The sequence below is a fragment of the Daktulosphaira vitifoliae genome, unplaced genomic scaffold (assembly GCF_025091365.1).
Source record: "Daktulosphaira vitifoliae isolate Bord-2020 unplaced genomic scaffold, ASM2509136v1 Scaffold_4, whole genome shotgun sequence".
In the NCBI taxonomy this organism is placed as follows: Eukaryota; Metazoa; Arthropoda; class Insecta; order Hemiptera; family Phylloxeridae; genus Daktulosphaira; species Daktulosphaira vitifoliae.
Window position 1 is genome coordinate 30,264,560 of NW_026099575.1, and position 26,773 is coordinate 30,291,332.

The following is a 26,773-nucleotide window of genomic DNA, read 5'->3' on the forward strand; positions in this document are numbered from 1 at the left end:
ATAGTGTTTAATTAAAAAAAAAAATTTGTTAAAATAGCATATTTTTGAATGTGGTAGCCATTTGCGCATAGAAGATAGGTCGTCGGTACAAATTTTTTTTTTCATTTTATAGTACATAAAATAAGCTTTAATTTGATATATGTTTGAAGGACGCAGTATTTCCGGAACATTTTCAAAAATTAAGTTGAAAAAGTTAATTTTTGTAAAAAAGTTGCTATTTTAAATCCCCCCTAATGAGCAGGTTAAGTGATAGATTTTCAAAAAAATGATATCAAATGAAAGGTAAATATCTAAGGTTTTAGTATGAAAAAAAATTATGTTGATTTGTTGATTTTTCAAAAAGTTATAGAAGTTTTAAGAAAAAAAAGTGAAAAAATTTCGAAAATTAGCGATTTTTAAATTTGTAATTTTTTTGGATATTTCCCCCATTTGCGGGAAACGAGGGAATTTTTTTTCAATTTTTAAGGATTATGTCTTCAACTAGATACGATTTGTGATCTTTTGACGTATTTTTGAAAGAAATCGGTCCAGTGAGAGCTGAGAAAAAGTGGCAACAGACATAAAAAAAAAAAAAATAAACATCATAGTAAAATTAATACCTTCTCCGCTTCGCATCGAAGCTAAAATTATTGTCACAGTTTTGTTTGTTTAAAATTTTTGTTCAACACAAGTGTACATTTAATATTGAATTAATTTTTTGACAGAAATAAACAGGACAATACATATTTAAAATTAAAACAAAATTAAAATTATTAAAAATATTTAACTCAAAAAGCCAAAAAAAATTACTTCTTTCAGTATCAACATTTCTATTATCAACGCTAAACACATACTGACACGCTGACCGAAAAAACTCCCTTATAGTGATCTAATCACCTAGTGACGTCATCACTAAATAATATTATCACATTTTGCCAATCTACACTGGCGTTATATAAAAAATACATAGTTCATGAGATAAGAAAATATATTATTTTGAATATCTTTGTGATTGTCTCAATTAATTTTCGTTAATCAGAACACACCTTTGAAATTTTAGTATTTTAAAAGCAGTACAAAGTTTCTTAAAACTGTAACGAAATACTTGAACTTTCAACTCAATACTATAAAACATTTGAAAGATAATATCAAATGGGTTTATAAGTCCTCCGGGATCTGAATATTGTTCGGTTAAGCAATCTAAGTTTAATAAAACCGGACCACGCACGTGGGAATAAGTTGACAAAAAATGCATTCTTAAATCGTAATTCACGTGCCTTTATATCAGAGGCGATTGACAACTTTGCAATTTGTAATCGTAACATGTAATACATATCTATACATGTAATAAATAGATAGAATCAGTTCGCTGTGTATTCAAATAATTCACGATAGATTAATTTTTGAGTCATGCAAACAACGAACCTTTTTATATTAATAGTCGTATGATTATATTTTTAGTCCCCGATTGTATTTCCAAAGGATATATATTAGTTTTAAATTTTAGTTTTTTATAAAATATTGAAAACAAAACTTTTTTTTAGTTGTTTTCAATGTTTACAGTGTTTTTTTAACGGTATTGGAATTTAATCTCCAAGTCCACAAAAACCACCAAACGGTTTTACCGTGAAACTAAAAGACACTCTGAACGAATAGTCAGCAAAACATAAAAACACGCCCACTACTCAACCATGTTTTTATTAAATAAGGTTGAACAAATTGTTTTCAAAATCCTCAGCTTCTTGTTGTTAATTTGTTTTCTCTAAAAACAATGCCAAAGCTTATGACCGTCTTTTAAACTTGTAACTATTCATCCAAATCCAAATTAACAAACGTTCATTGCGTTATTACTTATTTCACGTTGTCAGAAGATAAATATTTCTACCTCGTAGCTTTTTGCGATAAAGACGGTAAGTCTGTTGTATTGCGGTAATAATATATACTTTTTTCCGCACTCAAGTTTTAATATGCTTTAATGAAATTATTAATGACAGTTGAAAGTATAAATTTTCTTACGAAATGCAATAACGTACTCGTTTTAAGTTATACAAATTGACAAATATTACGGCCGCTGTCATCGAGAAAGCATTTTGGCGATTATTTAAGCGTGCTGATCGAGACAAAGGGAATGTTGGAGACAAGTAATGGTTTTCGGTAGTGCAGATACTCTTAACGGCCGTTAGAACTTGGCGTGAGCAAATGACAATAATACCACCGTCTCTTTATCGTCTCGTTGCCTCATTGTCTAATTACCATCATATTAACGGTAAAATGCGTCTTTTGTTTTTCCACTAATACCTTTTATCTGCGTTAACCTCAAAAACCGCATTTGACATAATTCGCTAGTAAACTTGCGTCTGTTTATTACTTTTGACGACAACGAGCGAGTCATGGGCAAAAGGAAAAATGAAAATAATGATAACGACCGGAGTTACAAAGAAACTTAGCCGGGCAACCATTTCGACTTAGATATTACATGGAACGGAAACATAAACAGCTGACCGTCATATTCGTGTACTACAGATAACGACCGATTTAATGTTGCACCGTAGAAAAATGTTTTTTATTTTTATGTTTTTAAATGCACGCGGTTCTTTAATTAAAATTTCATTATTCAGCAATAAAATGCTTCGAATGCATAGCTTTCTACAGCATTTTATTAAAATATATACTATGTTTCATGGCTATCTGTTAAAGGGTTAAATAAAACATTACTGTAAATTATAAAACAAAATATACGCGAGGGTGTTTTAAAAACTCGAATAAGAGGTATTTTTCAAACTATAACAGATGGTTTTTTAATAGTAAACATAACACGTGGGCAGTATAAAGAATGATCGTCAAAGTTCGTCGACTTTTCACTGTTACAGTAGCAATGCGACTCGAGAGGCAAATCGATAACACACTAAATATTTATAATATAATACATTATATAATGTATTGAAATATTCTCAATTACTTTCGAAACGTTCTACTCGCAACGAATAAATAAAAGCAAGTGTATAGTAAAAATAAAGTGATGTCATTTTTACGAAAATCGTCGATCAGCTTTTAGGAATTTGTTTTTATTGGAATCTTCGATTAAAATGGGAAAACTTATCACCAAAATTAAAAATAAAAACGTAAAATACGTATCGAGTTAAAAATGAAACTATTTCAAAATAAATCATATTTGTATGGGGAAAAACGAAGTACACTTTATGTGATGATTTATAAAACTACGGTAAAAAACAATTGTTGTTAATATTTTAAAGAGTTGATTACTAGATTCATTAATCTGTCGGGAACAAAAAAAAACATTACATTAATCGTATACAATTGTCATGTTTACATTAATGTTAAGTTCATTGTAAAATCCAATGATACACATGACGTACTGTTCCACTGAGTTGTTTAATTAGACGGAAAAGAACAGTATTAGGTGTTTGAAATCTCCAAGATAGCGTTCATTTTACTTAGCGTGTGTCTCGAAAAAGCTCGAAACACTTTAAGTTCAAAGGATTTTAGCTTAATGATGTGCACCAGTGAAGCTTTGAAGCTGCTCTTAATCTAATGTCCACTTCAACTGAGCGATACCGCTAAGCGGTTTAGACAACTGAACGTTTTTATTTTTGTCCTGTGTACATCTCACTTAAAACATTCTATCAGATATGTTACATGCGCCAAGTATAATATTTCACCTCTGGAAATGTCTCCATGGTATCCTTCACTATGTATACTAACTGTAATATGCTCAAAATGCATTTATTTTAACTAAGTAATGTTTAAAGTAATCAAAACGTGCACGCCACTGATTACGTTTTAAGTCTATAACCAGTACAAAAATGATTACAAAGAACCTTAGTTTATAAAACTGCAAAATTAAATTATAACCATGTATTAAATTAAAAAACTTATTATTTATAAAAACCATATTATTATTATTATAACTCATGAATGTTAATAACTCAATTATTTATAACACATAAGTGTATTTAATTAAAACTGGGTTACTTTTTTTATTACAATCTACATTGTTAAACGGGGAAATAAGCTGTTTGCTTATCCTAGACACACATTCAATACTAACTGTACAGTCTCCATAAAAAGAGGATTGAAAATCACCTGGGATTTCAACCGCATTCGGTAGTAATAGGTATACCCAACACTGGAAAGATTTAAATTACAAAGAAAGCTGTCTCTAGCGTTTTTACAGTGGAGTAAAAAGAATGCTGACTAGGTGTATGAAGATACGTAGATAGTAGACATTTACCTACTACACACAAGGGTCGGTATCTATTCGTTGCCTTGCAACAACCTTGTAGCTCGGGACGCCGACGCTTAAACTAAATTATATATGCAGCCGGTAAGGTACAAATAAACAACTTGTTCGTGAAAACCCCAAAAGCTTTGTGTAATAAATGTTAACTCCCAATTGGATTGAAATGGTCTTCTTAAAAAAGTCCCTGTTCTACCTACACGTTTCTGTTTTTAAATAAACCCATACGATATTCCGAGTTAATGAGACATCGTAGTTCAGATTCTGCCAATCGATAAAATTTTAATCTTTGTTTTTTGGTTTAAAACGAGCTATATTATTTATTTTAAAAAAGATCTGGATTACTTACCAGTGTGCGTTCTGAGATGTGCTTTCAAATGCGAACTTTTTGTATAAACTTTTTCACAGCCGGGGTATTTGCATTTATGTATCTTTTTAGATGCATCTGGGGATAAATGTAGCCGAGGATGGTATGCTGCAATTGACACTACTGGTACAGGAGGATCGGATGCCGTCACATTAACGGCTGTCCGGGTGTTGCTTAAAGTGGCCGGAGCAACAGTCACTTTAAGAAGACCGGCAGTGGTGGTACCAGTAGAAGTTGTCCCACTAGTTGTAGTGTTACCGGCAGTAGATGAAAAGGTCTGCACGGAACTGACCGAATTTGAAGAAGAAACCGATAGAGTAGATGACAATGAAGACGATGGTGACGATGAAGACGCAGACTTTATAGGTATTGCAGGAGGCGGTGGAGGTAATTCCGTTTCGTCCGGGGGACTAGGAGGAGGTGTTGCGAATCCTGACCAACACGTCGATGGTGAACTACTGCTAGAAGTCATACTACTAGCACAATCCAAGCCCACTTCAACTTCAACTCTTGTTGACCAAGTTGTTAACCATGGTGATTCTGATCGCGTTGGTGATGAAACCATTGGTTCTTCTTTCAGGTAACGTTCCATCTCGTAACAAGTCTAAAAAATTAACATAGAAAGTTAGTAATAATGTAAAAAAAATTATGCCTTAAATGTTATAAACTATAATTATCGTATTTATAATCAGGCTAAAAATATAAACTGCTTATTATGAAATGTTTTATTTTGTATTAGTTGTGTAATAACAATAAACATTGTTATTAAACTAAAATAATGTGAATGTACTTAAATGACATCATTAAGAAAATTTGTATTTATTTTTCTTTATAAAAATTATTTTCGTTATAGATCTTGTTTCCACCTTTGTCACGTTTCTCTCTATTGTTGTATATTAGGATAAGTTTTCAAAGGTATCTTATATCAATTATGTTAAAATTACTTAAAAAATTGAAATGTCAGATTATTTTCATTTAAAACTTATTAATGTCAATTTTTTTATTTACATAATTTTTAAAGTATTCCGTCAAAACGATCAATACTGTAAAGATTAACGGAAAGGGTTTCATAAACCTGACAACAATAAAGAAAATACAGTTATACTGAATTATGACTGTATTGAATTATATATTACGTTACGATGTTTAAAATTGAACGAAACTAACAACTGTCAAAAGTCTTAATTTGTCATTCATTCCTTTACTGTTAATGTACTTGAATTTTTTAATTAAACAATAGTTTTTTCGTTGATGAGATAGTAATGTTTTTTACTTAGAAAAAGCAACAATTATAATGAATAAAAAATAAATAATTGCTTTGAGTTCACAGCGCGAGGAGAGAGTTCCGTTAAACAGAATTAACATTGTAGTTGACTCTGTATTATTTCGCTTTACTAAACTTCCCTTCTACTGAGACGATCAACTATATTCGAACTCAATTAAAAGGAAACTGTCAAATGCTTCTCTGTCGATTCAACATTCTGTATAAGAAACAAAAAAGTGCATACAAATGTACAGAGCTCATAGGAATTTTGTTGTTGTGTATTGATAACGTACATTTATACATAATGGTTTTTTGTTGAGTCTTAACGAGCCGCGAACTCTATGTTCTACGCTTGTTGAATAACTTAAGACGTTCAGAGAAAAAGTAAACAAACAGCGTGCAGAAACCCAACCACTATTATTCACCCTTTCTCTTATTATTAATCTTCTATCCAAATCTGTTTTTGCCACACACGAGAGACTGCAGATGCGCATCGTTATTTTTAAAATGTATACACAATGTACACTTATCAGTATGTACGCGACGTATGTTCTGAATAGGAACGACTAATATTAAGCACGATCGGGTTCGAAAATAAACACTTAAAAACACTCAATCAATACCCTAAAATAACGAATATCATATTGTTTATGATAACAAACCGTATAAATAATAAAGCAATACAATTATAATTGTTAGGGCATTATTTTACTCCGGAGAAATTCTTATCGTTAAGCGTATCGCATTAAAACATGCGAATAATACCAAAACCTGCACTGTTGGCATTTGATCAGAACGGACCCAACCGGAGGAATGACACCGTCGTGTAGTTTCGCAATACTTGTTTCATTTACTTTTTTCGCCGAAAACAAATCGACTCGAAGGAGAGGGGGTATTTTGACGCATCAATCTCCCCTTTACTTGGCCATTACGGCCGCGAATCTGTTCGTGCTCGATTACGACTTGAAATTGAATCCATATTTTATTATAAAGGCTGCCAATCCGCCTGGTGACGGCCGTTTTGTCCAATGGCAAATAAATCACGGGCCGATAATACCCAAACGCAGCAGCTGGCCACGGTGAGATAGGCGAACGACAGAGAATTTTGTTTCACGTGAGTAATTCGGGATAAACGAAAACAACAGTATTAGAATAGTTACAAAATGACCAAAGTCCTCGTTGTTAACAAATGAATATGCCGTCACAAACACAATCTCAGCGTTCGAGGCTAACGTAGTGTGATCCGATACTTTCTCAGAAATTCGATACTACCTCTTGTCCACGAAGCCATGCATTGGATTTTCGGTATTCGTTGCACGAACTGCCCCCTCTATCTTTGCATTGCGTGTGTTTGTGTTTTTATTGTCGTTATTCAGATCACGTGCGATCCTCTAGACTAGTTGTCCTTTGTTTTTGTGCTGACGACAAAAGCTCGGTGGAAACTTTAAATTTGCTCGATGTCAATCGGGTTTACATTCGACAACTGAAATTGGCGATGGGTCGGAGTGGGAGGATAAGCAAAGGGCTCTTGAACGAGTATATATTTTCTAGTGTTGTGTTTTTATTACTTAAAAAAAAAAATCAACTTGTCCATCACCCCAATGTTTTTTTTTTCTAATTAGGGCAAGGAAAATGTGCCGAGCTTTTAGAGACGATTTCATCTAATTTGCAGGGGAGTATCAACCCGATAACTAGAAAACAATCGTCTCTTAAAAGGCCGTCGGCAAATGAATATTAAATGAGATATAAGTATATGGAATTAAAATAATTCTCTTAAAGTGGCAACGCAGACTATAAAGCTATTTTCTTAAATGACATAAGTACTATACAAGTATAATTATTATGTTAATCCAATGTGATAACGATACCTTTAGAACGACAATATGGTAATATTATGCGAACCGGCTTCAGACAAGAGGAAATACACCTTAACTTAGTAACATAATGATCGCAACAAAAGCGATGTAATATATTTTTTTATAATATCTACAACCGAGAAAAAATACTTTACAAGATGCTCTTAAATTTAACGTCACGTAAAAATGAAATTGTTTTTTTTTAATATGGTTTGTACTAGGTTTTCTTTGTTAAAGAAATTTTTATTTTGACAAACTACATTTTTTATAGCAAACAAATAAATAAATTAATAATTATATTTGTGTGTTGACCCTTACAACAGTGGTGTTTTTGTCAACAAAACATAGGGTATACGCTCTATCAAAGGTTTTTGAATTCAAAATCGAAGGTAGCTATGACCTTTTTCATTCAGTTTCTATAGTGTTAAGGGAGAATTCATAAAAAATAAAAATAGCAATAATAATTACATGTTTAGTATACAAAATGGAAGGGAAATAATATATCTTTTTGTGTTTAACGATATAAGAGCATAAACTTGCGTATTTTACAGAATGTAACGTACATTCTGTAAAGTTTTTAAAAATTGAAACCTCAAAACACCAATGGTAATGGACAAAGTTCTAAGGGGTGAGGTGTCTTAGTTCCATTATATGCATTGTAATATAAAAATATTTATTTATTTTTAATTAAATTCAGGATCCCGAAAAAATTTTCTCAGGCAAATTACTACCCTGTTATACAAATTTAGATATTATAAAATACTGTACTTATTAGTAAAATAGTACAACGAGTTTGACATGTTTTAAACATTATCAAAACGTTAACGTTTATTAGAACAATGTTGATTTTTCAATGTCATAAGCCTCATGTCATATACTTAGAATATAAAAATGAACATAAAGAATAAATACATAATATTTTATGTGAAAGTTGTGACATAATAAGTAAAAGTTTCAATATTTACGCGGAATTAAAAATCACGTTAAATTTAAATTATCCTATTGATCACCAGAAATCACGTGGTTTAGCTACGTAATGCAATAATGCTTTTCACTATATTTTTGTTTGGAATTTTAAAAGCGATTAATATTTGAAAAAAATATAACGTATTATAAACAATACAAATCACACAAAAATCTTAAAATAATCACAATTGAATATTTATGTTAAATAAAAATAAAAATTCACTATAATATTTAACAAAACGTAATTTTTCTAAAATTTATTTTATTCTTGAATTTTGATTTTCAATTAAAAAAAATAAAATTTGCAATCACTTAACATAATAACAACGCCAAAGTTTATTAGCGCAAAACAATTGTCATTTATCTAATTCATCGTAAAAATGTACAAATTTCGATAAATTATTAAAAAACAAATAAATATAGTATTACTTATATTCACAAAGATTAACAATTTATTTATGATTATTCCACGTTTTTTTTCAATGTAAATTTTTAGTTTATTTAAATTAGAAAACTTTATAACATATGAAATTCAATGCATGTAACAAGAACCACTAATATGTATTTTTACAACATATTGTATTTTAAACATTTAATTGTGGTCTACATATAAATTCAGATTTAACAATTTAATATCAAAACTAACTTCAATAACAAATTTTAGTCGAATCATTCAGAGCTATATCCTATTTTAATTGTTATGTTCAATAAATAAGCCATGTTGTTAGCGTATAACTGAAGCAAAAATGGCTTGGTAGTTTGGAAGTCTAGGTGGTGTTGTTGAGTGTATAAAATTTGGAGGTGAAGATGAATTACAGAAAAGGCTCGAGTTCCCTAATTACGGAGCACTTTTTTCGATGTGGTCAACAATAGAAGCCCGTGCACATTCAGCTAATGTTCCTTTACCGAATAACAAAGGGGGGGGGGGCGCCACCCGTTTANCATCTACAAATTTTTTTCCTTAACAAAAAAAAAGGGGGGGGGGGGGGCGCCACCCGTTTACAAACGCGCGTAGAAGATTCTCTCTGGTAGTGGCGCCAAAACAAACCTCTAAACCGTACGGACTCCAACACGCTTGGCTGGCACCAGTCACTCAATTTACTTCACCCCATGCCATCCTTTCATATTTTATTGTTAAATTTATAAATAGATAATACATTATACCATGAATGTTGAATTTGCTATCAATTGATGCGTAACCGCCCACGCGTTTTATCTCCACATAATTTAGGTGAATATTTTGTTTTGTATTATCTAACAATTGAACGACTAAGCAGTTTTCCAGAGGTTCTAATGACTCAGTAGCTGACACTTTTGTTTAAGGCTATATGCAGAAATTTAAGTGTACCAACGGAAAGTTTTAATTAAAAACTAGAAAAAAAATAATTAATAATACGTTATGTAAAGCATAACTTTTGTATTGTAAACATTGAATAGGTTGGAATTTTTGATACACTCGGAAAGGCCTATTTAAGAGTTTTATGTACTAGCCAAGGGAAATAATCTCCGTTTAGTTTAATAGTTTAACAATATTAATTTATGAACATAGTATAATATTAAGTCTCATTATCATTTCGTTGTAATTTTGTCAACAGTTATTGCCTTTTTATATTATATTTATAGCATTACTTTTATTTTTTTCTTATTAGAGAAAAAAAATAAAACATTAATTTTTACTTTTGTCAAATCTTCAATTATTGAAAGTTATAAGCATTTTAATATATTGAGTGGATATGTATATAAATAATTGTAACTTAATAAGTACTTGTTCTAAAACTGCTATCGACCCATTAAAACTTTTTTAAAAAATTGCTAAAAATAAATAAAAATTTTTTTATTTATAACTTAATTTTATATTATAGACAAGAAATAAAAGATTTGTTTTAACGAAGTGTAAGAAGGCAATAATTGTTAAAAAAATAGAACAAAATAATAATTGTACTAAAAGTTTGTGACGTTCGTCGGCTTCTTGTACTATGACCGACAAATTTGGATTCTCCTCTAGCCAAAGTTCTGCCAGGACAGATCGTTGTTAGATCTTAGACGTTCTGTATATTTTTATAAATGTATTCTGTTAACGTATAGAACAAAAATGATATTTATGAGGTTTGGAAAATCTTACAAATCTGGTTTATAATGTTTATTTTAACAAGGTAAAAATAAATCCAAACGTTTATTTTTTTTGATATTTCAACTGCAAAACATTTGTCGTCAAATTAATTTTGTAGCGGACACGAGACATCATCTAAAGGAAAGTATAGAAAACTCTTAAAAATAATTAAATAAAATATTTTAAAAAGATTAAAACTTGATTAAAGGGATGAAAATAATAAAAAAAAAACCCAAGTCGAGAACGCGCCGCGTTGTGGACTTAGCTCGTCGTTGACGATTGCCGCCTGTGTATCGATATTGCCTACAAGAGACGCCGTTCGTACAATAATGATGCTTAAATTATAATTACCATCGAAATAATGTAAAATAATTAACACGGGGCCAAATAAATTCATGAACAACGTAATTATTATTGCATGATTATTGTTATTATTATTCTGAAACGATTCTTTTATAAAGGCAGTAATTTTAATGATAAAGGACAACTTGAAAATATCCAATATAAAAATAATTGGCACCACGGTGTTTTTAAGTTAGTTAAAACGTGTTTTATTCTAGGAGTATTAAATACACTCAATTCTTCATCGAGAACTCAAAAGAAATTGTTTATGAGTTTATTAGTTTAGTTTTGATTACGTTGTAAAGAAAATACACCGAGTACGTATTTTTATAAATAGCAACACTGTATGGTGTTTATGTTGTTCTTAGTACATGAGACGACTAAGAATTTATTTTTTATTACTGCAACGAAACAAATTGCAATCTAAAACATTAAAGGGGTAAGTAGTTTTAAAGATAGAAGCGGTTTTATTAAAATGAACAACAAATAAAACTACTGGTTAACGAGTTTCGAGGAAATCTGAGGAGCGCAATCGTACGGTGACAATATTCGTTTATCAAGAATAATCGTCAAGAACGGGTAAAAAACTAATAAAACTTTGAAAAATTTATGCGAAAATGTTCATAATAGAAAAATAGAATTAAAAATCTTTAAATATAAAACCAAACTGACAATTTACACTTTGGTAAGTTAATTAATTCAAACAAAACCTGAGCCCATATAATTACAGCTAATACATAGTATTAGGTCTATGCATAAAACCGTCGCCGGAGGCACCGTACCAGACGTCCATTGACATCGCGTCACATTTATTCGAGCGTGTTGGAGGCCGCTAGGTATTCCATTAATGGAATTTGTGGTACGCACGTGAGGGAAATACGATAGAGGGGAGGGGTGGAGTTTTGTGGCGAAATACCAGATAGGCAAAAGAGGGGGCGGCGAGTAGTCGTAACGCGTGCATCGCCGTCGTTTGCCAGCGTATCGATCCACGAGGCCTTTCCACCGTTCCGACCCGTTCATCTTCTCACGAGCTTTCCCTGCTCCCATTTACAGATATTACTGTCACATGCACTACAGCTACTACTTTACCGTAACCAAGGTATGGTTGAAATCAGGTTACGCGATCAATTCAATAACACTATCGTCATAATCAGTAAAAGTCTTCAAGTCGGCGTTTGCAATGATTCCAATATAATTTACAATTACGTTTATTGTTAGCATTTTAAAATATGCATATATGGTTTATTTTTATCGAACAAACACGAATTATTGGATACGAAAAAATAAAAAAGAATTATTAAAAGAAATTAGATTGAGATTACTGGTAAAAAAATGTATAACAATATTTCGGTAACTGTACGCACACTGTCGGACCCTTTTTGATTTCCCCTAAAGTAGGTCGCGCAAGCTTTTAACGACCGCCCATAAATGGTTTGGCCGATTTTCGAAATCATGCCGATTCAACATTATGTGTTAGTGTAAACACACTTTAAATCGATAAACGAGCATTGTTACGATACTATAAAAAGCTAGTAACATTATTAATAATCATTTGTTAGATATCCGATAGTAGTTTATTGATTTTCATGCTGAATAATACGTTTAATGTTTTTTTTAGATATTTGATACGTGGCTGAACTATTTTTTCAATTAAAAATACTTTTTATAAAGTAGTGAACAGTTTTATGATAATTGTATCAACGTTTAACAGAGTTAATAATAATAGAGTAATTAGCATACGTCCCCTACTCACTTTTGACAGTGCAAAATAATGCGATTGAACGTTCAACTCAAACACGTATTGAATGCTCTAGAAGAAAACCTGACTATTCGCCCTTTGCAAATATAACATAATATTATAAATATCATAGGTCTGGTCCGTTCTCCCGTAGGTCTACTTGACTACTACTCTTCTAGGAGTGTAAAGCCGATTATAATACAATGTGCAGTTTTATTGTAGGGACAACTCTGCAGGTCACGTTTTTAATTGTGAGAGACCAAAGTTTGAATGAATATTGATAGACCGCCGACATTTTCGTTTTATGAAGAGAAATGAGTTATTTATTCTGGTAACGCTCTTCCACTAATTGCCGGTACGTACTTCGTTATTATCAAACCAAATTGAACAGCACCAACAGACTACAAGACAATTTGTCACAATTTACTTAGAGTTAATAAATTACACGAGAATGTTTAATTTTCTTTCTTCGCACTTCTCCACAGCTCGTCGTCCTAATGACTTCCGACAAGAGCTATCGCGGACCAAATGAAAATAACGACAGGCGCAGGTAATCGATTAAGTGTCGTTCAATTTTACTTAATTTTTAAACAATGACAATGATATAACGCGGATTCGTCACCTCGTTAGGTAACGTTATTTTATAACACAACTATTTTCTTCTACTTCCGCATCTGCATTCATTCATCACGTCACGCACAACTTCGCTTTTAATTATTTATATTGGACACTTCCTCTGCTCGATTCGGTATTTATTCCGTGGAAACTCGAGTCGGTTTATGCAAAACGCGAAACTTTGAACAACTCAACGCCTTGGACAATACGCCATAGCCACAGGCTCCATCTGCCTACCGCAAAACGGTTTTTTGAATTATTCAATTGCAATTCAGTAGTAGTATATAATATAATTACGTATTGAATGAATTTTTGGAGTGCTTACTTTTTAGACGTCACTTTGCATTTAAAACTTTTGCTCGAGCAAATATAAGCGTTGCGTTTTGCTGAATTAAGAACCCGAGATTTTATCAAACGGTGCACCTGCTAACTGAACGGAAGAGAAACGTTTCAATATTATTTTTATCTTTTAGTTGCATTTAAATATACCAAAAAATATTTAGAATCGATCACAGTAAATCCGTACAAATTGTTTAATACAATAATAAACGACACACATATCAAGTATTCATAATGGATATTCAAAAAGGCATAATGTTCAGTGAAATATAAAACATATATTTTTATTATTGATTGGTACTCAATTCATTTGATACTACATTACCCAGTTAATTGTAAAGTATTGTTAGTCTTTATACTGACACATCGATAGGCAAACAAATGTACACAACAGTAGTATGGTATTCAATGGACTGCGCAAAAACGTACATTTGATGATAAAACCTATTTGAAACGGACGAATAGTAATTAGGGGAATATAGATATAGACAAAGGTCCACATTGCTCATTGAATGTACTAACTATCAAGTGTACGCGATGATGCCTGAAAACTAATATTTCGTGTGCGTTATTGCAAAATATAACATGTCTGCTTTTAAATTAATTGCATATCACGTTCAAGTATTGTTCAGTTCCATTGTATTAGTATTGTTTATCAATTCAAAAGGATTCAATAAATCCCAGACAAACAGATACGTTTATAATGCGCTCGACCCTCGAACGTATTAGATAAATCGAAGCTCTTAACACTACAATCTACTTTATTAGTAGAAAACCTGTACGTATCACGGCGTGGCAACGACGTTTAATTCACAACGAACATGACAAAATGCCGGGAAAATCGTTAGGAATGGTGTCAAAAACGTTTTTACAAGTTAAAATGTTGAAGAGCTAAGGTCGAGTGAAACGAAAGGAAATAAGGACTCGGGCGAGCACATGTGTGTGTATACTACTACAATGGTCAAGTGGTTATTATATTTTCGCTAGCCTGTGAAATAGGTACACTCGTGAACACACTACGATAATTAACTAAACAGCACGCATAAGTAAACCGCCGTAAGGGGTAGGTAGGGAACCAAGCGAGTATATTTCTCATTTGCGTATTTCAGTTTTTAATAAACAAACACTACTGTTCCGACTCGATCAATTATCTTTAAAATTTAACGACCCATCAAACCTGAATTAAGTCGCAGCCATTACTTTGGACAAGACACGTAAGGCGAGAACTGACAGAAGGTGAGGTCCGGTCGGCCGTGAACACCCTACCGCTGCTCATCCACGCGAAGTATAAACCATAAAATTCTTCTGCCGAAATGCACAGCGTGGCCAACAAATAGCAACCAGCTTAAATGACTCGGACATTAAGCGGCTGCTTATATATATGTAATATTATTATCGAAAACCAATGGTCTGTGTAAAAACACCGTGTGCCAAAGCGAAAGGTCGTAATAATAAGATCGGCACCATAGAAATAAATAAAAGGAACAAATTGAAGAGGAAGGAATAGCTGTAATATATTATAAAACACCCGGGCAGCGGTTGTTTGCAATTTATGTGCAAAAACATAGTCGTCCAGTGCCCACACTTTGTGTCGAGTGCACGGCGTGCCATATAGGCAATATACCACCTTGCCGGCACTGTGGCTCATAGAAATGGGCAAAAACGCAATGGCTTTATTTATTACTATTTCTTTAAAGCGACCATCGTTCACTCATTAATGGAAACCGCAATAAATCTAAATTCAAGCCCAATAAGAATATCGCGTTAACGTTAAAACTATTTCAAATAATTGCGAAAATAAAAAAACTTAATAGACGCTTAATTGGTATTGAGCGAATAAGCCTCGAGCGATAATAGTTTCAAGAATATTCGAGTTTTTCAATAATGAAATGCTTAATTTACACCGTCAATTAAGTTCATGAAAGTTTTCTTTATACTGTGACTATCATGAAACTTTACTATAAAAATGGGCACCCGGAAACAGTTTAAACTATAATCGTACCATTTGTGAACGAGTAATTTATTTCTTTGATTTTTAATTTAAAATTCACCGCCGTTTACATGTTCAACATAAATTTTCAGATTATAAAACAACAACGCGCCAAATGATAAGAATGTTTTGAAAACAAAAAGAAGTTACACCAAAGAGTGAGTACAGTTAAATTTTTTTAACTGTTAACAACCACGAAACGTTATTGGACAGAATTACATGATTTTAAATATAAGGTAGACAGCACTTGATATCAAAGTGATTTAAATCGTAACGGTTGCGACGTCAACGTAAACATTTCTATTGTATTAACACTGTAACGATAAATTGTAAATAATTGCAATTATTTTATGAACGTTTCGGCCGGGTTTGGTCAAACTCTAATCCGAAAAGCAATGACGAAAAACTTTTGCGCATAACCCGAGCAAAATGTTATTAAAAGAATAAAATAGACGTAGACGGAGAAGGGTTCGCTCCATCACACTCGGCGTGCGCTGAATTAAACTTTCGGGGGCAACAGTCCGCCATCTAACACTCGTTACAAATATTATTTCTTCGATACTGCTATAACAACAAGTTAACGAATGCAAAAAATAAGTGAAAAAAAATTCATGATAAATATACACAAGAATACAAACTAAAAGAATAATTAAAATATTAGTAATTATTTTAAAGATTATTTTGAGGTAACTTGTTGATGTATAATTTGCTTACAATAAACTCGCCAAGATTACTAATAACATAATAGTTGGTGATTCCTTACTACTTTTAATGTATTTTTCAAATAAAATATTTTGTTTATTACGGTTATATTTCAAACATTTTTTTGGCACTTGTTACGAAATGCGTTTTTTCAATGGAAAAACTACGAAAATAATTAAATCGAGAGAGTATTACTTGACAAACAAATTGATAGATAAATTCTAATCATCCAATTATTATTGTTCGAAAATTCATTAAGATTTGAAACTAAAGAAATTTCACTATCGACCTAGGATTTAATATTAAAACTTAATATTTTAGTACCTAAGGCATTCTAAAGCATTTTTAAATATCTATTTTTCAGAAAAAAATTGCTCAAGTATCATAGAACATGCGGTACACGAGTGATTGGGTAGTTTTAAGCATGCCAGTGGACTTAAGCGACGGCTGTTGTGACTGTGCAAGGGGAAGAGGAGGCGCAGAAAGCGTCGTCGGATCGATATCAAGCCCAGCAGCCAACCTTCTTTTTTTCGCACACGCGAGACTCGACCCACAATCCTACCGAACTCACATACACGCACACAAGCACGACTACAACAGCTGAAAAAGTCAACGATTTAACCATATCTCTTAAACGTACCTTCTCTTCCTTCCCTAACTTCTTTTACGAACAATTCATGCTACACGTCCTTACACGTCATTGTGACGAGAAGTGACTTTTTGGCGAATATTGATCACATATAAAGTTAACGTATAGTACCTCTATCCATAAATATTGAAACACACATCTGCTATATAAACGGATTTATGCAAGTATAATACAAAAATAAGCAAAAACAAACCAAACGACAGTAAAAAATATCAGAATATTATTTATGCGGATTAATTTGATTTCAATACTAATACTACACAACCAAATGCACACGTAAAGAGCGGATGAGAGAAAAATCTGAGGATATAAAAGTTTAAATTTGTACCTAAAATTCAAAACTTCGACCAATGGCAATGTGCCAGATTATGGGTTGAGTTTCATCGTTTCTTTTTTTGACTATAAAATTTTAATAATTAATTTGAAAACATAAACATGCAACACGTTAAATTATTATTTTATTTTTCAATAATCGTATACATTTTTTTTTTTAACTAATCAACTAGTGCAATTCATTAGAACGAAATGAACTTCTCTTGCTAGACATTTACTGAATAACGACGGAATGCAACGAACAGCTCATTTTTAATACTCGTTGTATTTTCTAGCACAACAAAAATTCAGTTAAGTAGAATTGCGAAATGCGCAAAGCTCACTGATATAGTATACGGCCTGTATAACCTTTAGGGATTTTCTTTTATAAAAAGGCGACGGCACGCGCGGCATACATGTTTATTTCGAAATATTTTCACCACTGCAGTAGACGACGTGGAGTCCCCAGAGCGTTACATAAATTAGGTGTAACACGAGTTCCTTTTTACCTCGCTTCACTCTAAAAATAATCCAAACTCCAGTTAGCTATGGCAAAAAAATGAAATAAAACAATAATTTACCGACGGTCAGAACTCAGGTAGTCACTTACATAGACCATTTTTTGTCTGTAAATCCATTGGTGCAAAATAATTATCACTAAAGATATTCAAGTGTATACGGTCAGCAATCTTACAAAAACGAAAGAGAAGATATTTATTTAGCTGTAGTCTTTGCATGCGAAGGTATAAAACAAAAGAGACCGCCGACGCCGTTTGACTGGAACTGGTGAAAATCCTTTGGGAGGCATATTTCATTGGCAACGTTTTATTTCTTAAATTTCTCCAACATTTTTTCTTCTGAGCCCGTTAAACGATACCGTTTGAAATATAATGAATCATCTTGCACGAGTATAACATAAAATATTTGTATTTTATTAGTCATTACCCGCTAAAATGTTGTACACTTACGCTATAATCACATATAAATGATTATGTGCCGTTTTCGTACGACAGAGTGAAGAAAGGGGGCGGCTTATGAACTCATGGAGTAGGACTACTTGCCGTTAGGAGAACATTACCATGAAGTAACATTTCGGAAAAGACAATTAAAAACAACGTTCCAAGCAATATCGTCACCGACCCGCTCCGTATAGAATTTAGATCGTTGCGAGTAACGTGTTTTAATTACACCCTCTACATTATTATTAATGACATTTGGGTGAATTTATTTTAGGGGATTTCCTTGAGGAAACTGTTCTCTCTCTCTATGACAAAACAATAATAAAAAGAACAGACGCATAATAATTGATTACAACATTGATATGAAAAAACATCAGCACAGTCATGGTTGTACTTCAAGTCATTAACAATGTGCATTATGAAGTTGATGAACGAGCACTACACTTCCTTTAAGGGTGTTGACTGATTGATTTATTTCTTAAATTAAAGGATCCGAGGTCATCTAATTTTTTATGTTGAGCAAAATATTTGATTTGTTAACAACCGATTAGAAATTTTTTGTTTACCGAACAAAATTTAATCCATTCAGTTTTTCAATAATAATTATAGAATTAAAACCATGTTTACAAATTTCATAAGCAGATCTTAATTGCATTTAAAATTTTCCGCAATACGATAAAGCGCAGACGACAAGTTCTCTTACTGTGTACTTATTGTATACTTGAGGTTCTGGAATTATGTTAATGCGCATTAAACCCGTGTTAACGAAACGCACCGCATAAATTAATTATTTATTTAATTTCTTTCCAGGGGGTTTTAAGAAGCACTAAACCTTTGAACTTTTATTGTGTCGTCGCTACATCAAACATCCGATGTGTTAAGATTCATAATAGTGCAAGTTAAAATTAAACAAAAATGACAAAGTTTATGTTTTCGTGCAAAGCTCGTGTACGATATATTTGTTATCCAGGTCATTGTTGTATTAAAGAGAGTGTTACTGTTGTAGTCTCGTAATACCTACGGCGGGGCGAATCGAGGTAAAAAGCGTGAATATCTTTTTGTCCTCGTCCTATTGTGCGGCAACGAATCTGCAGCCAGAGAGATTTTAAAGTTTCAAACTACTATTCGGAGTACGGGGGGGTGAATAACTGACATTGTTTTCCAATTTGCTGGCAAAGACTGCTGCAGTGTTCCGCAACTCTTAGTAACGGCAAATTTTACCAAAACCCATTAGAACCCAACCAAACGACTCCCACCGTGAACATAACTTTTTATTAGTAAACCAGAAAAAACAGTGTTATACAGTTTAATATAATATTATCAGTTTTTTAACTAACTACAACATTCAAACTCGTTTTACAGGGATCGTGATAATATATGACCTAGGTAAAATAAAAAATACATTTTTCCTTTTGTTATTTGTATACCACTAAAAAAAATTGATGTTTTTTGAACGCGCAGGCTCTCTACTAATTCATTGAGCTTCTAGTAATTTCAAAAGTATTAAACAAACAAAGCGCAGACTGTAAATTTTATTTTCCCATTGTTTACAATATTATATAGATAGTCAATAAATTAACATAGTCGTTCAAATAACAAATTTTAAACGTTCAACGGCGAAAACAGTGAGTTATGAAAAATAATATAAATTCTGTATATTTTCAAAGCAAGGATACTCACATCTATTAGTTTCAAAATTAATTTATCTCATGTTACTTTAATCGCAGACCGAACATTTTTACTATTGATAATTGTTTTTTCTAAGGTTAAGACTCCAATTTAGTAATTATCGCAAGTAAAGTTATTCAATGTTAAAAAAAATTGTTATTTTTTATCAAGTAAAAAAAAAAAAACAACAACGACAACAACCTAGAACATATTTTTGTTTTAATTAAATTTTAAATTGCACACTACAATAAAACGCTTATTATTATCATATTTAATAAAATGTTATCATAGGAAAATAATTGTTATTGAATTTGTATGATGGAAATGAGTTAAGTGTAAATGAATGGTACAAAATTGTACGTAATCCGTTTTCAATAATGTCAAAACTATGCAATTAAAAAAAATATTAATCATCCATAAAATTCTTAGATTAAAAATATATTGACAATTCGGTTGTAATTTCTGTCGATGACATAATCTAATTGATGAAATATTTCACACACGCGACAGTTACGTCGGTATTTAATTAATTCATACGGCTGTGCGTACATATTGCTCGTGTAATATCACAAATGCGTTTTCCGACATCTGGAAATAAAATGAACTTTCAACATTGTTGGCGTTGTATTGGCATCTTTCGCCCATTCGTTATAGTCGTGTGGATGATAGTAAAACATTCCGGTCCGTACTTATATAGCGCAACGTGGCTGCTGCTGTGGAACGTGCTCAATATCCTTAAAGCCCAACGCCATACAACTTTATATTGCATTATTGCTATAAGAGGAGTCGAATAATTTTAATGGCACCAAGAGACACTTTTGAACTGGGTAGGAGGTAGCAAAAAAAAAACGACAGCGGTCGGCAGAACAAATACTTTTATTTAAACAATACCGGTCATGACTTCGAACGACGAGGAAAAAATAATAACGAAAATATTGAAATTTAATTACGTTAAACTGAATGAGAGTGAAATAAAGAAAAGTATTTATCAGAATTCGTTTTCAGTAGAAAATAAGAAATGCACGCATAGTTCCATTCGAAACTGTAACTAAAAGAAAAGGCGGCATAGTGTAGAGAGACAGATATCAAGGTGCAGACGAGAAAAAAAGAGGGTTACTTGGCGGTCTGCACAGTTTGTAGGGTCCGTGACTCGGCGGATTTAATTTAAAAGTTTTTCGCGTCGACAAAAACTCTATCGGAGAGCGACTCCATCTCAGTCTTCTCAATTATTGTCCGGGAATCTAGACACGTGTTCTATTCTTATTCACTTAAAACTACTCCCAATAGATCGAACGTGATAAAAAAAAATTGTCCAAAGAAAGTTTTCAGAGTTAATTTTAATGGTTGAATTTCATTCAAATGAATCTCAGATCTTATGGCTAGAATGAAAACTCAATGTTTTTTTTTGTAATGACCGATTATCCAGTATGGAGTCCTTCCACTGTGTTTATTTTTAACGCGATCATCAGTATCTTTCTTTGAAAATCCCGAAAACTGGAATAAGTCCTGAAAAACTGAAATAAAACACCTGCCAACATTAAAACTATTATTTTATTCATAAGATTGTTTTTTTCCTATTGACATCGTATGTGAATCCAAAATACAAAGTTGGCTCTTAACAGTTCATATCGTTTTTTGTATACCACATTATAAGAAGAGTCTAAGAAGGAAAACAGAAAAAATTCTTTACTATAACATTTCGAATAATAATAATGCAAATCAACAACCTGGATAATATTGTTCTCACCAATAGTGTGTTGGCTAAAATTATTTCAGCAAAATTCTAGCAGCTACATGATATTATGGTACACTTTAACGGTGGTTAGTTTGATGTTCTATTTAAATAGAAACACAATAATATCATTAGGAACAACCGCACGACATCTGTATTGTGTTATTTAAATGCGGCAACAGAATACCGTTATGACATTTCGCAGCAGCTTGTTTCCAATGGCAACGTCGTTAAAGGTCGTCCGTTGAATATTTTATTGTAAAAGTAGCATTTGAATTTGTATTGAATAAACTAGCTTAGAAAAACAAAACCACCCCAAATCGCATCAAATCAAGTGTGTGTCGCGTTTTATTATTTACACTTCTACTGTTTTGTTTGCCAGGAACAATGCGCGCCATTGATGTTCTGAAATTATCAACGTGACCGTTTAACGTTGTGACTTAGTAGAGTCGAAAATACTATGCCGGAAAATATAATAATGTATTCAGGGCGCATTGTTAATAAAAAGGAAAAAAATTCCAAGTACGCCGCCATTATAGGAAAACGGTGAAAAAATCGATTTACGAACAAGCGAGGTAAAACTTTAAGATGAAAAAAAAACGATATAAATGAGTATATGAACATGAAGACTAAACGAGTTTTGTTTACAACTTTACAAGTACCGAAAAAGTAATCAAATATCAATTATCACCTATAGTCGTCATGAAATATCTAAAAAAAATTTACGATCATTTCATAGGTCTATAAATGTTCAGTAAATTAAAATATTACACACATTTAGAGAAAATTAACAATAATTATCAATATATGGTTAATACCCACTCCTGAACCTCAAACAATAAGAAGTAAAAATATTTGATGATTAATTAGATTATAATAAATCTGATTTAGTAATTCTCTTTGATTCATAAAGTTAGTAAGATAAAAAATTCAACGAAAATATTGTTTATAAATAAAATGAAAGTGGGTGTCGTCATTCACTTTCATTTTTATTTTTATTTAAGCACTAATTATTTAAAGTACTTTAATTAAAATAATTTTTTTTATTTAACATATGCAAAAAACACACATTAGGATTATTCACAAAATAATACGTTACTTTTCGATGTACTAAAAAGTATATATACTTTTCATTAACTCTATAGAATTTTTTTTTATAGAGTTCCTCTGAAATGTTTTCTGTCAGCACACGAAATGGTCACAAATTTTTATTTTTAACTTTTTATACAATATTTTACAAATACACTATGTAAGGATAACTATATAATAAAGACATGATTACAGTGAATTTTGTATGGACAAAGGATAATTGATTTTATATGAGTACGGTTTAAGCGTTTATAACAAATGTTCGATATATGTATACGTTAATTTAATATTTAAAGAACTAAAGAGAAAACAAAAAAGTATTATCAGCCAACTCTATGTAATACAAAGAAGCACAGCGCATAATTCAAGTACTATTTTTAACAAAATTAAAAAAGAAATGAATTGCAAATTAACTGAATGTGATACATATTTCTTTTTGTGCCAAATATAAATAAACTCTATAGATTAAAATCAGTATTTAAGTATTCAATTAAGTCGTGCAATTAAAGTAACATCGAGTATTTATCATTACAGTTAGAAGATTATTTAATTGCATTTTAAATGTAGAAATAATGTTTGGTGCATTTGAAAACCCACAAAAGCTTCGTTATATTTTCTAGATATGAGATAATATTTAATTTTTTTTCCACTGTTAATGCTTAATCTTACTAAAGACACTAATGTGAAAAATGTATAAAGCATATTCATAAGAACACTTGATACCTAACGTCTTATCTTATGATATTTATTCTTATAACTTCAACGTGGTAATTATCAGTTTGTAGTTATCGTTCACATTTTGAGTGTTTAATTCAGTATTGGAACACTTGCACATATTATAGAATTGTGTATATTTTCTCGATAAAACTCAACATATTATATCGAGTAAAATATATTAAAAAAAAAAAAGTTTAAGGTGGTTAATAAATAATTACTTCATTCATAAAATTATGTTATACTTTAGTAGTGTAATTTAGGAACGTGACTCGTGTAGACTTTTGTTTTAAGCATGAGCTTAATTGCAATGGTTTAAACATGAACTCGGCGTGTAGGATTTTTTCATGGCGCCTAGTTCATCGTCGCCAACTCTAATTTATTCTGTCGGACGATATTCATTAACAACTTCATTCCTATGTAAGAAATGGTTGAAAATCTTAAATCTCAACAAACTCTTCGATTAAAAGTCTGGTGGTGACAAAAACCTACATATCACTTAACTTTTGACAATATTCACGACTACAAGTGCGAGTTTAATCGTAATCTGGCCTTTTTTTTATATAGTTTGGGCATGGATTTGGTCCATCACGTATTCAAGTGTAATTTTGTATTCATCCAAAAGAGAAGAGGGAGAAGTCAGGGGTCATAGAGCGCTACTTCGAATTCTTCGGTTGACATACGCCAAATATTTCAAACAGTGCTGGCAGATTTATATGCTTATATGTATTATACGGATTTATATACTTAATTCTCAGAGGTGTAAATTTATTCAAAAAAAAAAAAAAGGCTTTAAAATAATAATAAAAAGCTTTTGGTTAAGTGAAACTACCAGAAATATCCATTTCAGTTACTGGACGTGGAAGGAATATCCATTGATATTACTATTATCATCACAATACATACAAGAGGTACTCGGTTGCTCCATTATTCTGTCAGGTAGTGTACTACAATTTTCAGTTAAAAATAAGTGTATGTTTTGTCAGGAATATTTTTTAACTTCAGACTTGGGTTAATTGTGGCGACCATTGTTAGTATTATCTAATATACAAATGAAGTGAGAAATGAAATCAGCAAAAGTCTTAACGAACTCATTGTGTCAAACAGCGGTCAAAACCAATTCTATATGCAAATCAAGGAATAATCACTAACCAAATATCGAATGGTACGTGATTTTAAAAATGCAAATGGAAATATTAAACCTTGGTTTTATTAAAAACAAAAAAATGTATTACCAAAAATGTATTTCTTTTAATTACTTTTTTAAACATGATTTTTAAACAATTTACCAGTTTTTTAGTTCTATTCAAATGCCAAAACTTTACGTCAACAACTTGGAATATGATATTACCTGTAACAGAGAAAAAAAAATGTTAAATATGTATACAGTATTAGTTTCAATTTTTATTAATCAATTTAGAATTAAGAGAAACATATGTAGTAGTTTCGTATTTTGAAAAATGTCTTATTTGAAATTTGATATGCATTTTTTATAATTGTATCTGAAGTATTCAAAAACAAATTACAGGATAGAATTTAATAATTATATGGGGTTTTACAAATATAGATTTGTTTCAACAAATCAAACAGCATTCGGCGTAATAAGTAGAATATATGAAACAGACACAGTAATATTTGTAGTTTTCTCAATAAATTTTAAATTTATCATATTACACTTCAACAAAAAAATATGTAATCAGTTTAAGACAACAGCAACTACTTAATATTCATTAAATGGTAATTTCACGCGAACCATTTATAACACGTATCTAAAGAAATTCATTTTGTTGTTAATTAGGATATGTTATATATAATAATCTAGTAAGTAGATTAATACCACTTTATTAAATATTAAAACGAACTTCATCGGTATAGTGAAATAATTTCAATTTTATTATGAGCCGCAAAGTTTGGTCCGTGACTGGAAGCCAAAGTAAACAACATTCATCAAACGGTGTGAGAATGTCGGCAAATAATAAAATGGGTCTCATGTGCGTGTGGGCAATGTGTTATAACTGAAACATGAGCACTTGTTCAAAGGCAACAAACACACACGCAAGCGTAGTTAATTGACCACATTTTGGCCAATGGTTGACTCTTTGTAGTTGTGTTCCGAGGGGTCCTGATGATAAGCTATTCGTGTATTGTGTACGTCGTATAATAACAACGGCAGTGCAATGTATAAAAGTTGAGGTTATGATTTATAAACAGATACTGTGGCTGTTATAATATGAAATGTGCCACGTAAAGTCCTCGCCGCATTAAACCGCGTTTGGTCTTTTCATCATCGAGAACTGTTTTGTATGTAAACTTTAATGTTTTTAGATTTCTACTCGACTAATAAGTCCGTCCAAATAATCCCTATGCCATTTTTGTGTAAAATTATGCATAACTAACCTTTATTACCACCGCGTAAGCGAATGACCGTGTGATACATCATGTCGTATAACTAGTGTATATTACACAAGCTCTTGATGTGGTTACCGGCAGGATCATAGGATTTATATGATGACGGTGGTATTTGTGCAAAGGAAGAGGATTATACGACTCTCAAATGTCGGTGTGTTTTGAAATTATGTAGAGAGGCAGGTGCATATAAATATACATATGAGTTGAATAACACTACAAGTAAATAAATTCCCTCAGCGCCCTCATAGGAATATGTCGAGGCGTCGTTCCGATAAAAGCTGAACGTACAGACATGTATTACACTATTATTACATAATCGAATACCAACAATCCCACACGAACGATAATAAAATTAAGATAAGCAAAATATGATAACACGCAATCATTTAGTAAAACTTTATCTATAATGGAAAGGGTAACGTCAGAGAGGAATGTTGCGACAATCGAAGCCTTTTATTCTGTTCGAGTAATAATAATAACAACACAGGGACCAATGGACTATAGAAATTCGCAACTGATATCTCAATGCATTGATCGCAGAAAAAAATGATTTCATTTTTAAATGAAATTAAGTTAGAAAACATTGTAACGTGCAACGATAATTATTCAGTGTAGATTTTAAAACTCAGTGCACGCGCGTATCGGAATTATCGGTAACGTACAACGCAATCAATGCGTTTTGTGTACATGTTCCAGCGGTTGATGTATTTGTACA

General features: G+C 31.7%; 1 protein-coding gene across 5 annotated transcripts in view; it reads right to left on the reverse strand.

Moving 5' to 3' along the window:
- The window catches only part of LOC126906159 (Krueppel-like factor 6), a 108,834-nt gene that overhangs the window by 14,084 nt on the left and 67,977 nt on the right, over positions 1-26,773 (reverse strand). For 3 of the 5 annotated variants that reach the window (XM_050686491.1, XM_050686489.1, XM_050686490.1), the window contains exons 2-3: positions 24,939-25,000; positions 4,587-5,208 (exon numbers count right to left, since the gene is read on the reverse strand). In XM_050686491.1, coding sequence (XP_050542448.1) covers positions 4,587-5,196 — 610 coding nt within the window. In that variant the 5' untranslated portion in view covers positions 5,197-5,208; positions 24,939-25,000. Of the gene's footprint in view, positions 1-4,586; positions 5,209-24,938; positions 25,001-26,046; positions 26,105-26,773 lie in introns of those variants that run through there. The other 2 variants (XM_050686486.1, XM_050686488.1) reach the window with 2 other exon arrangements.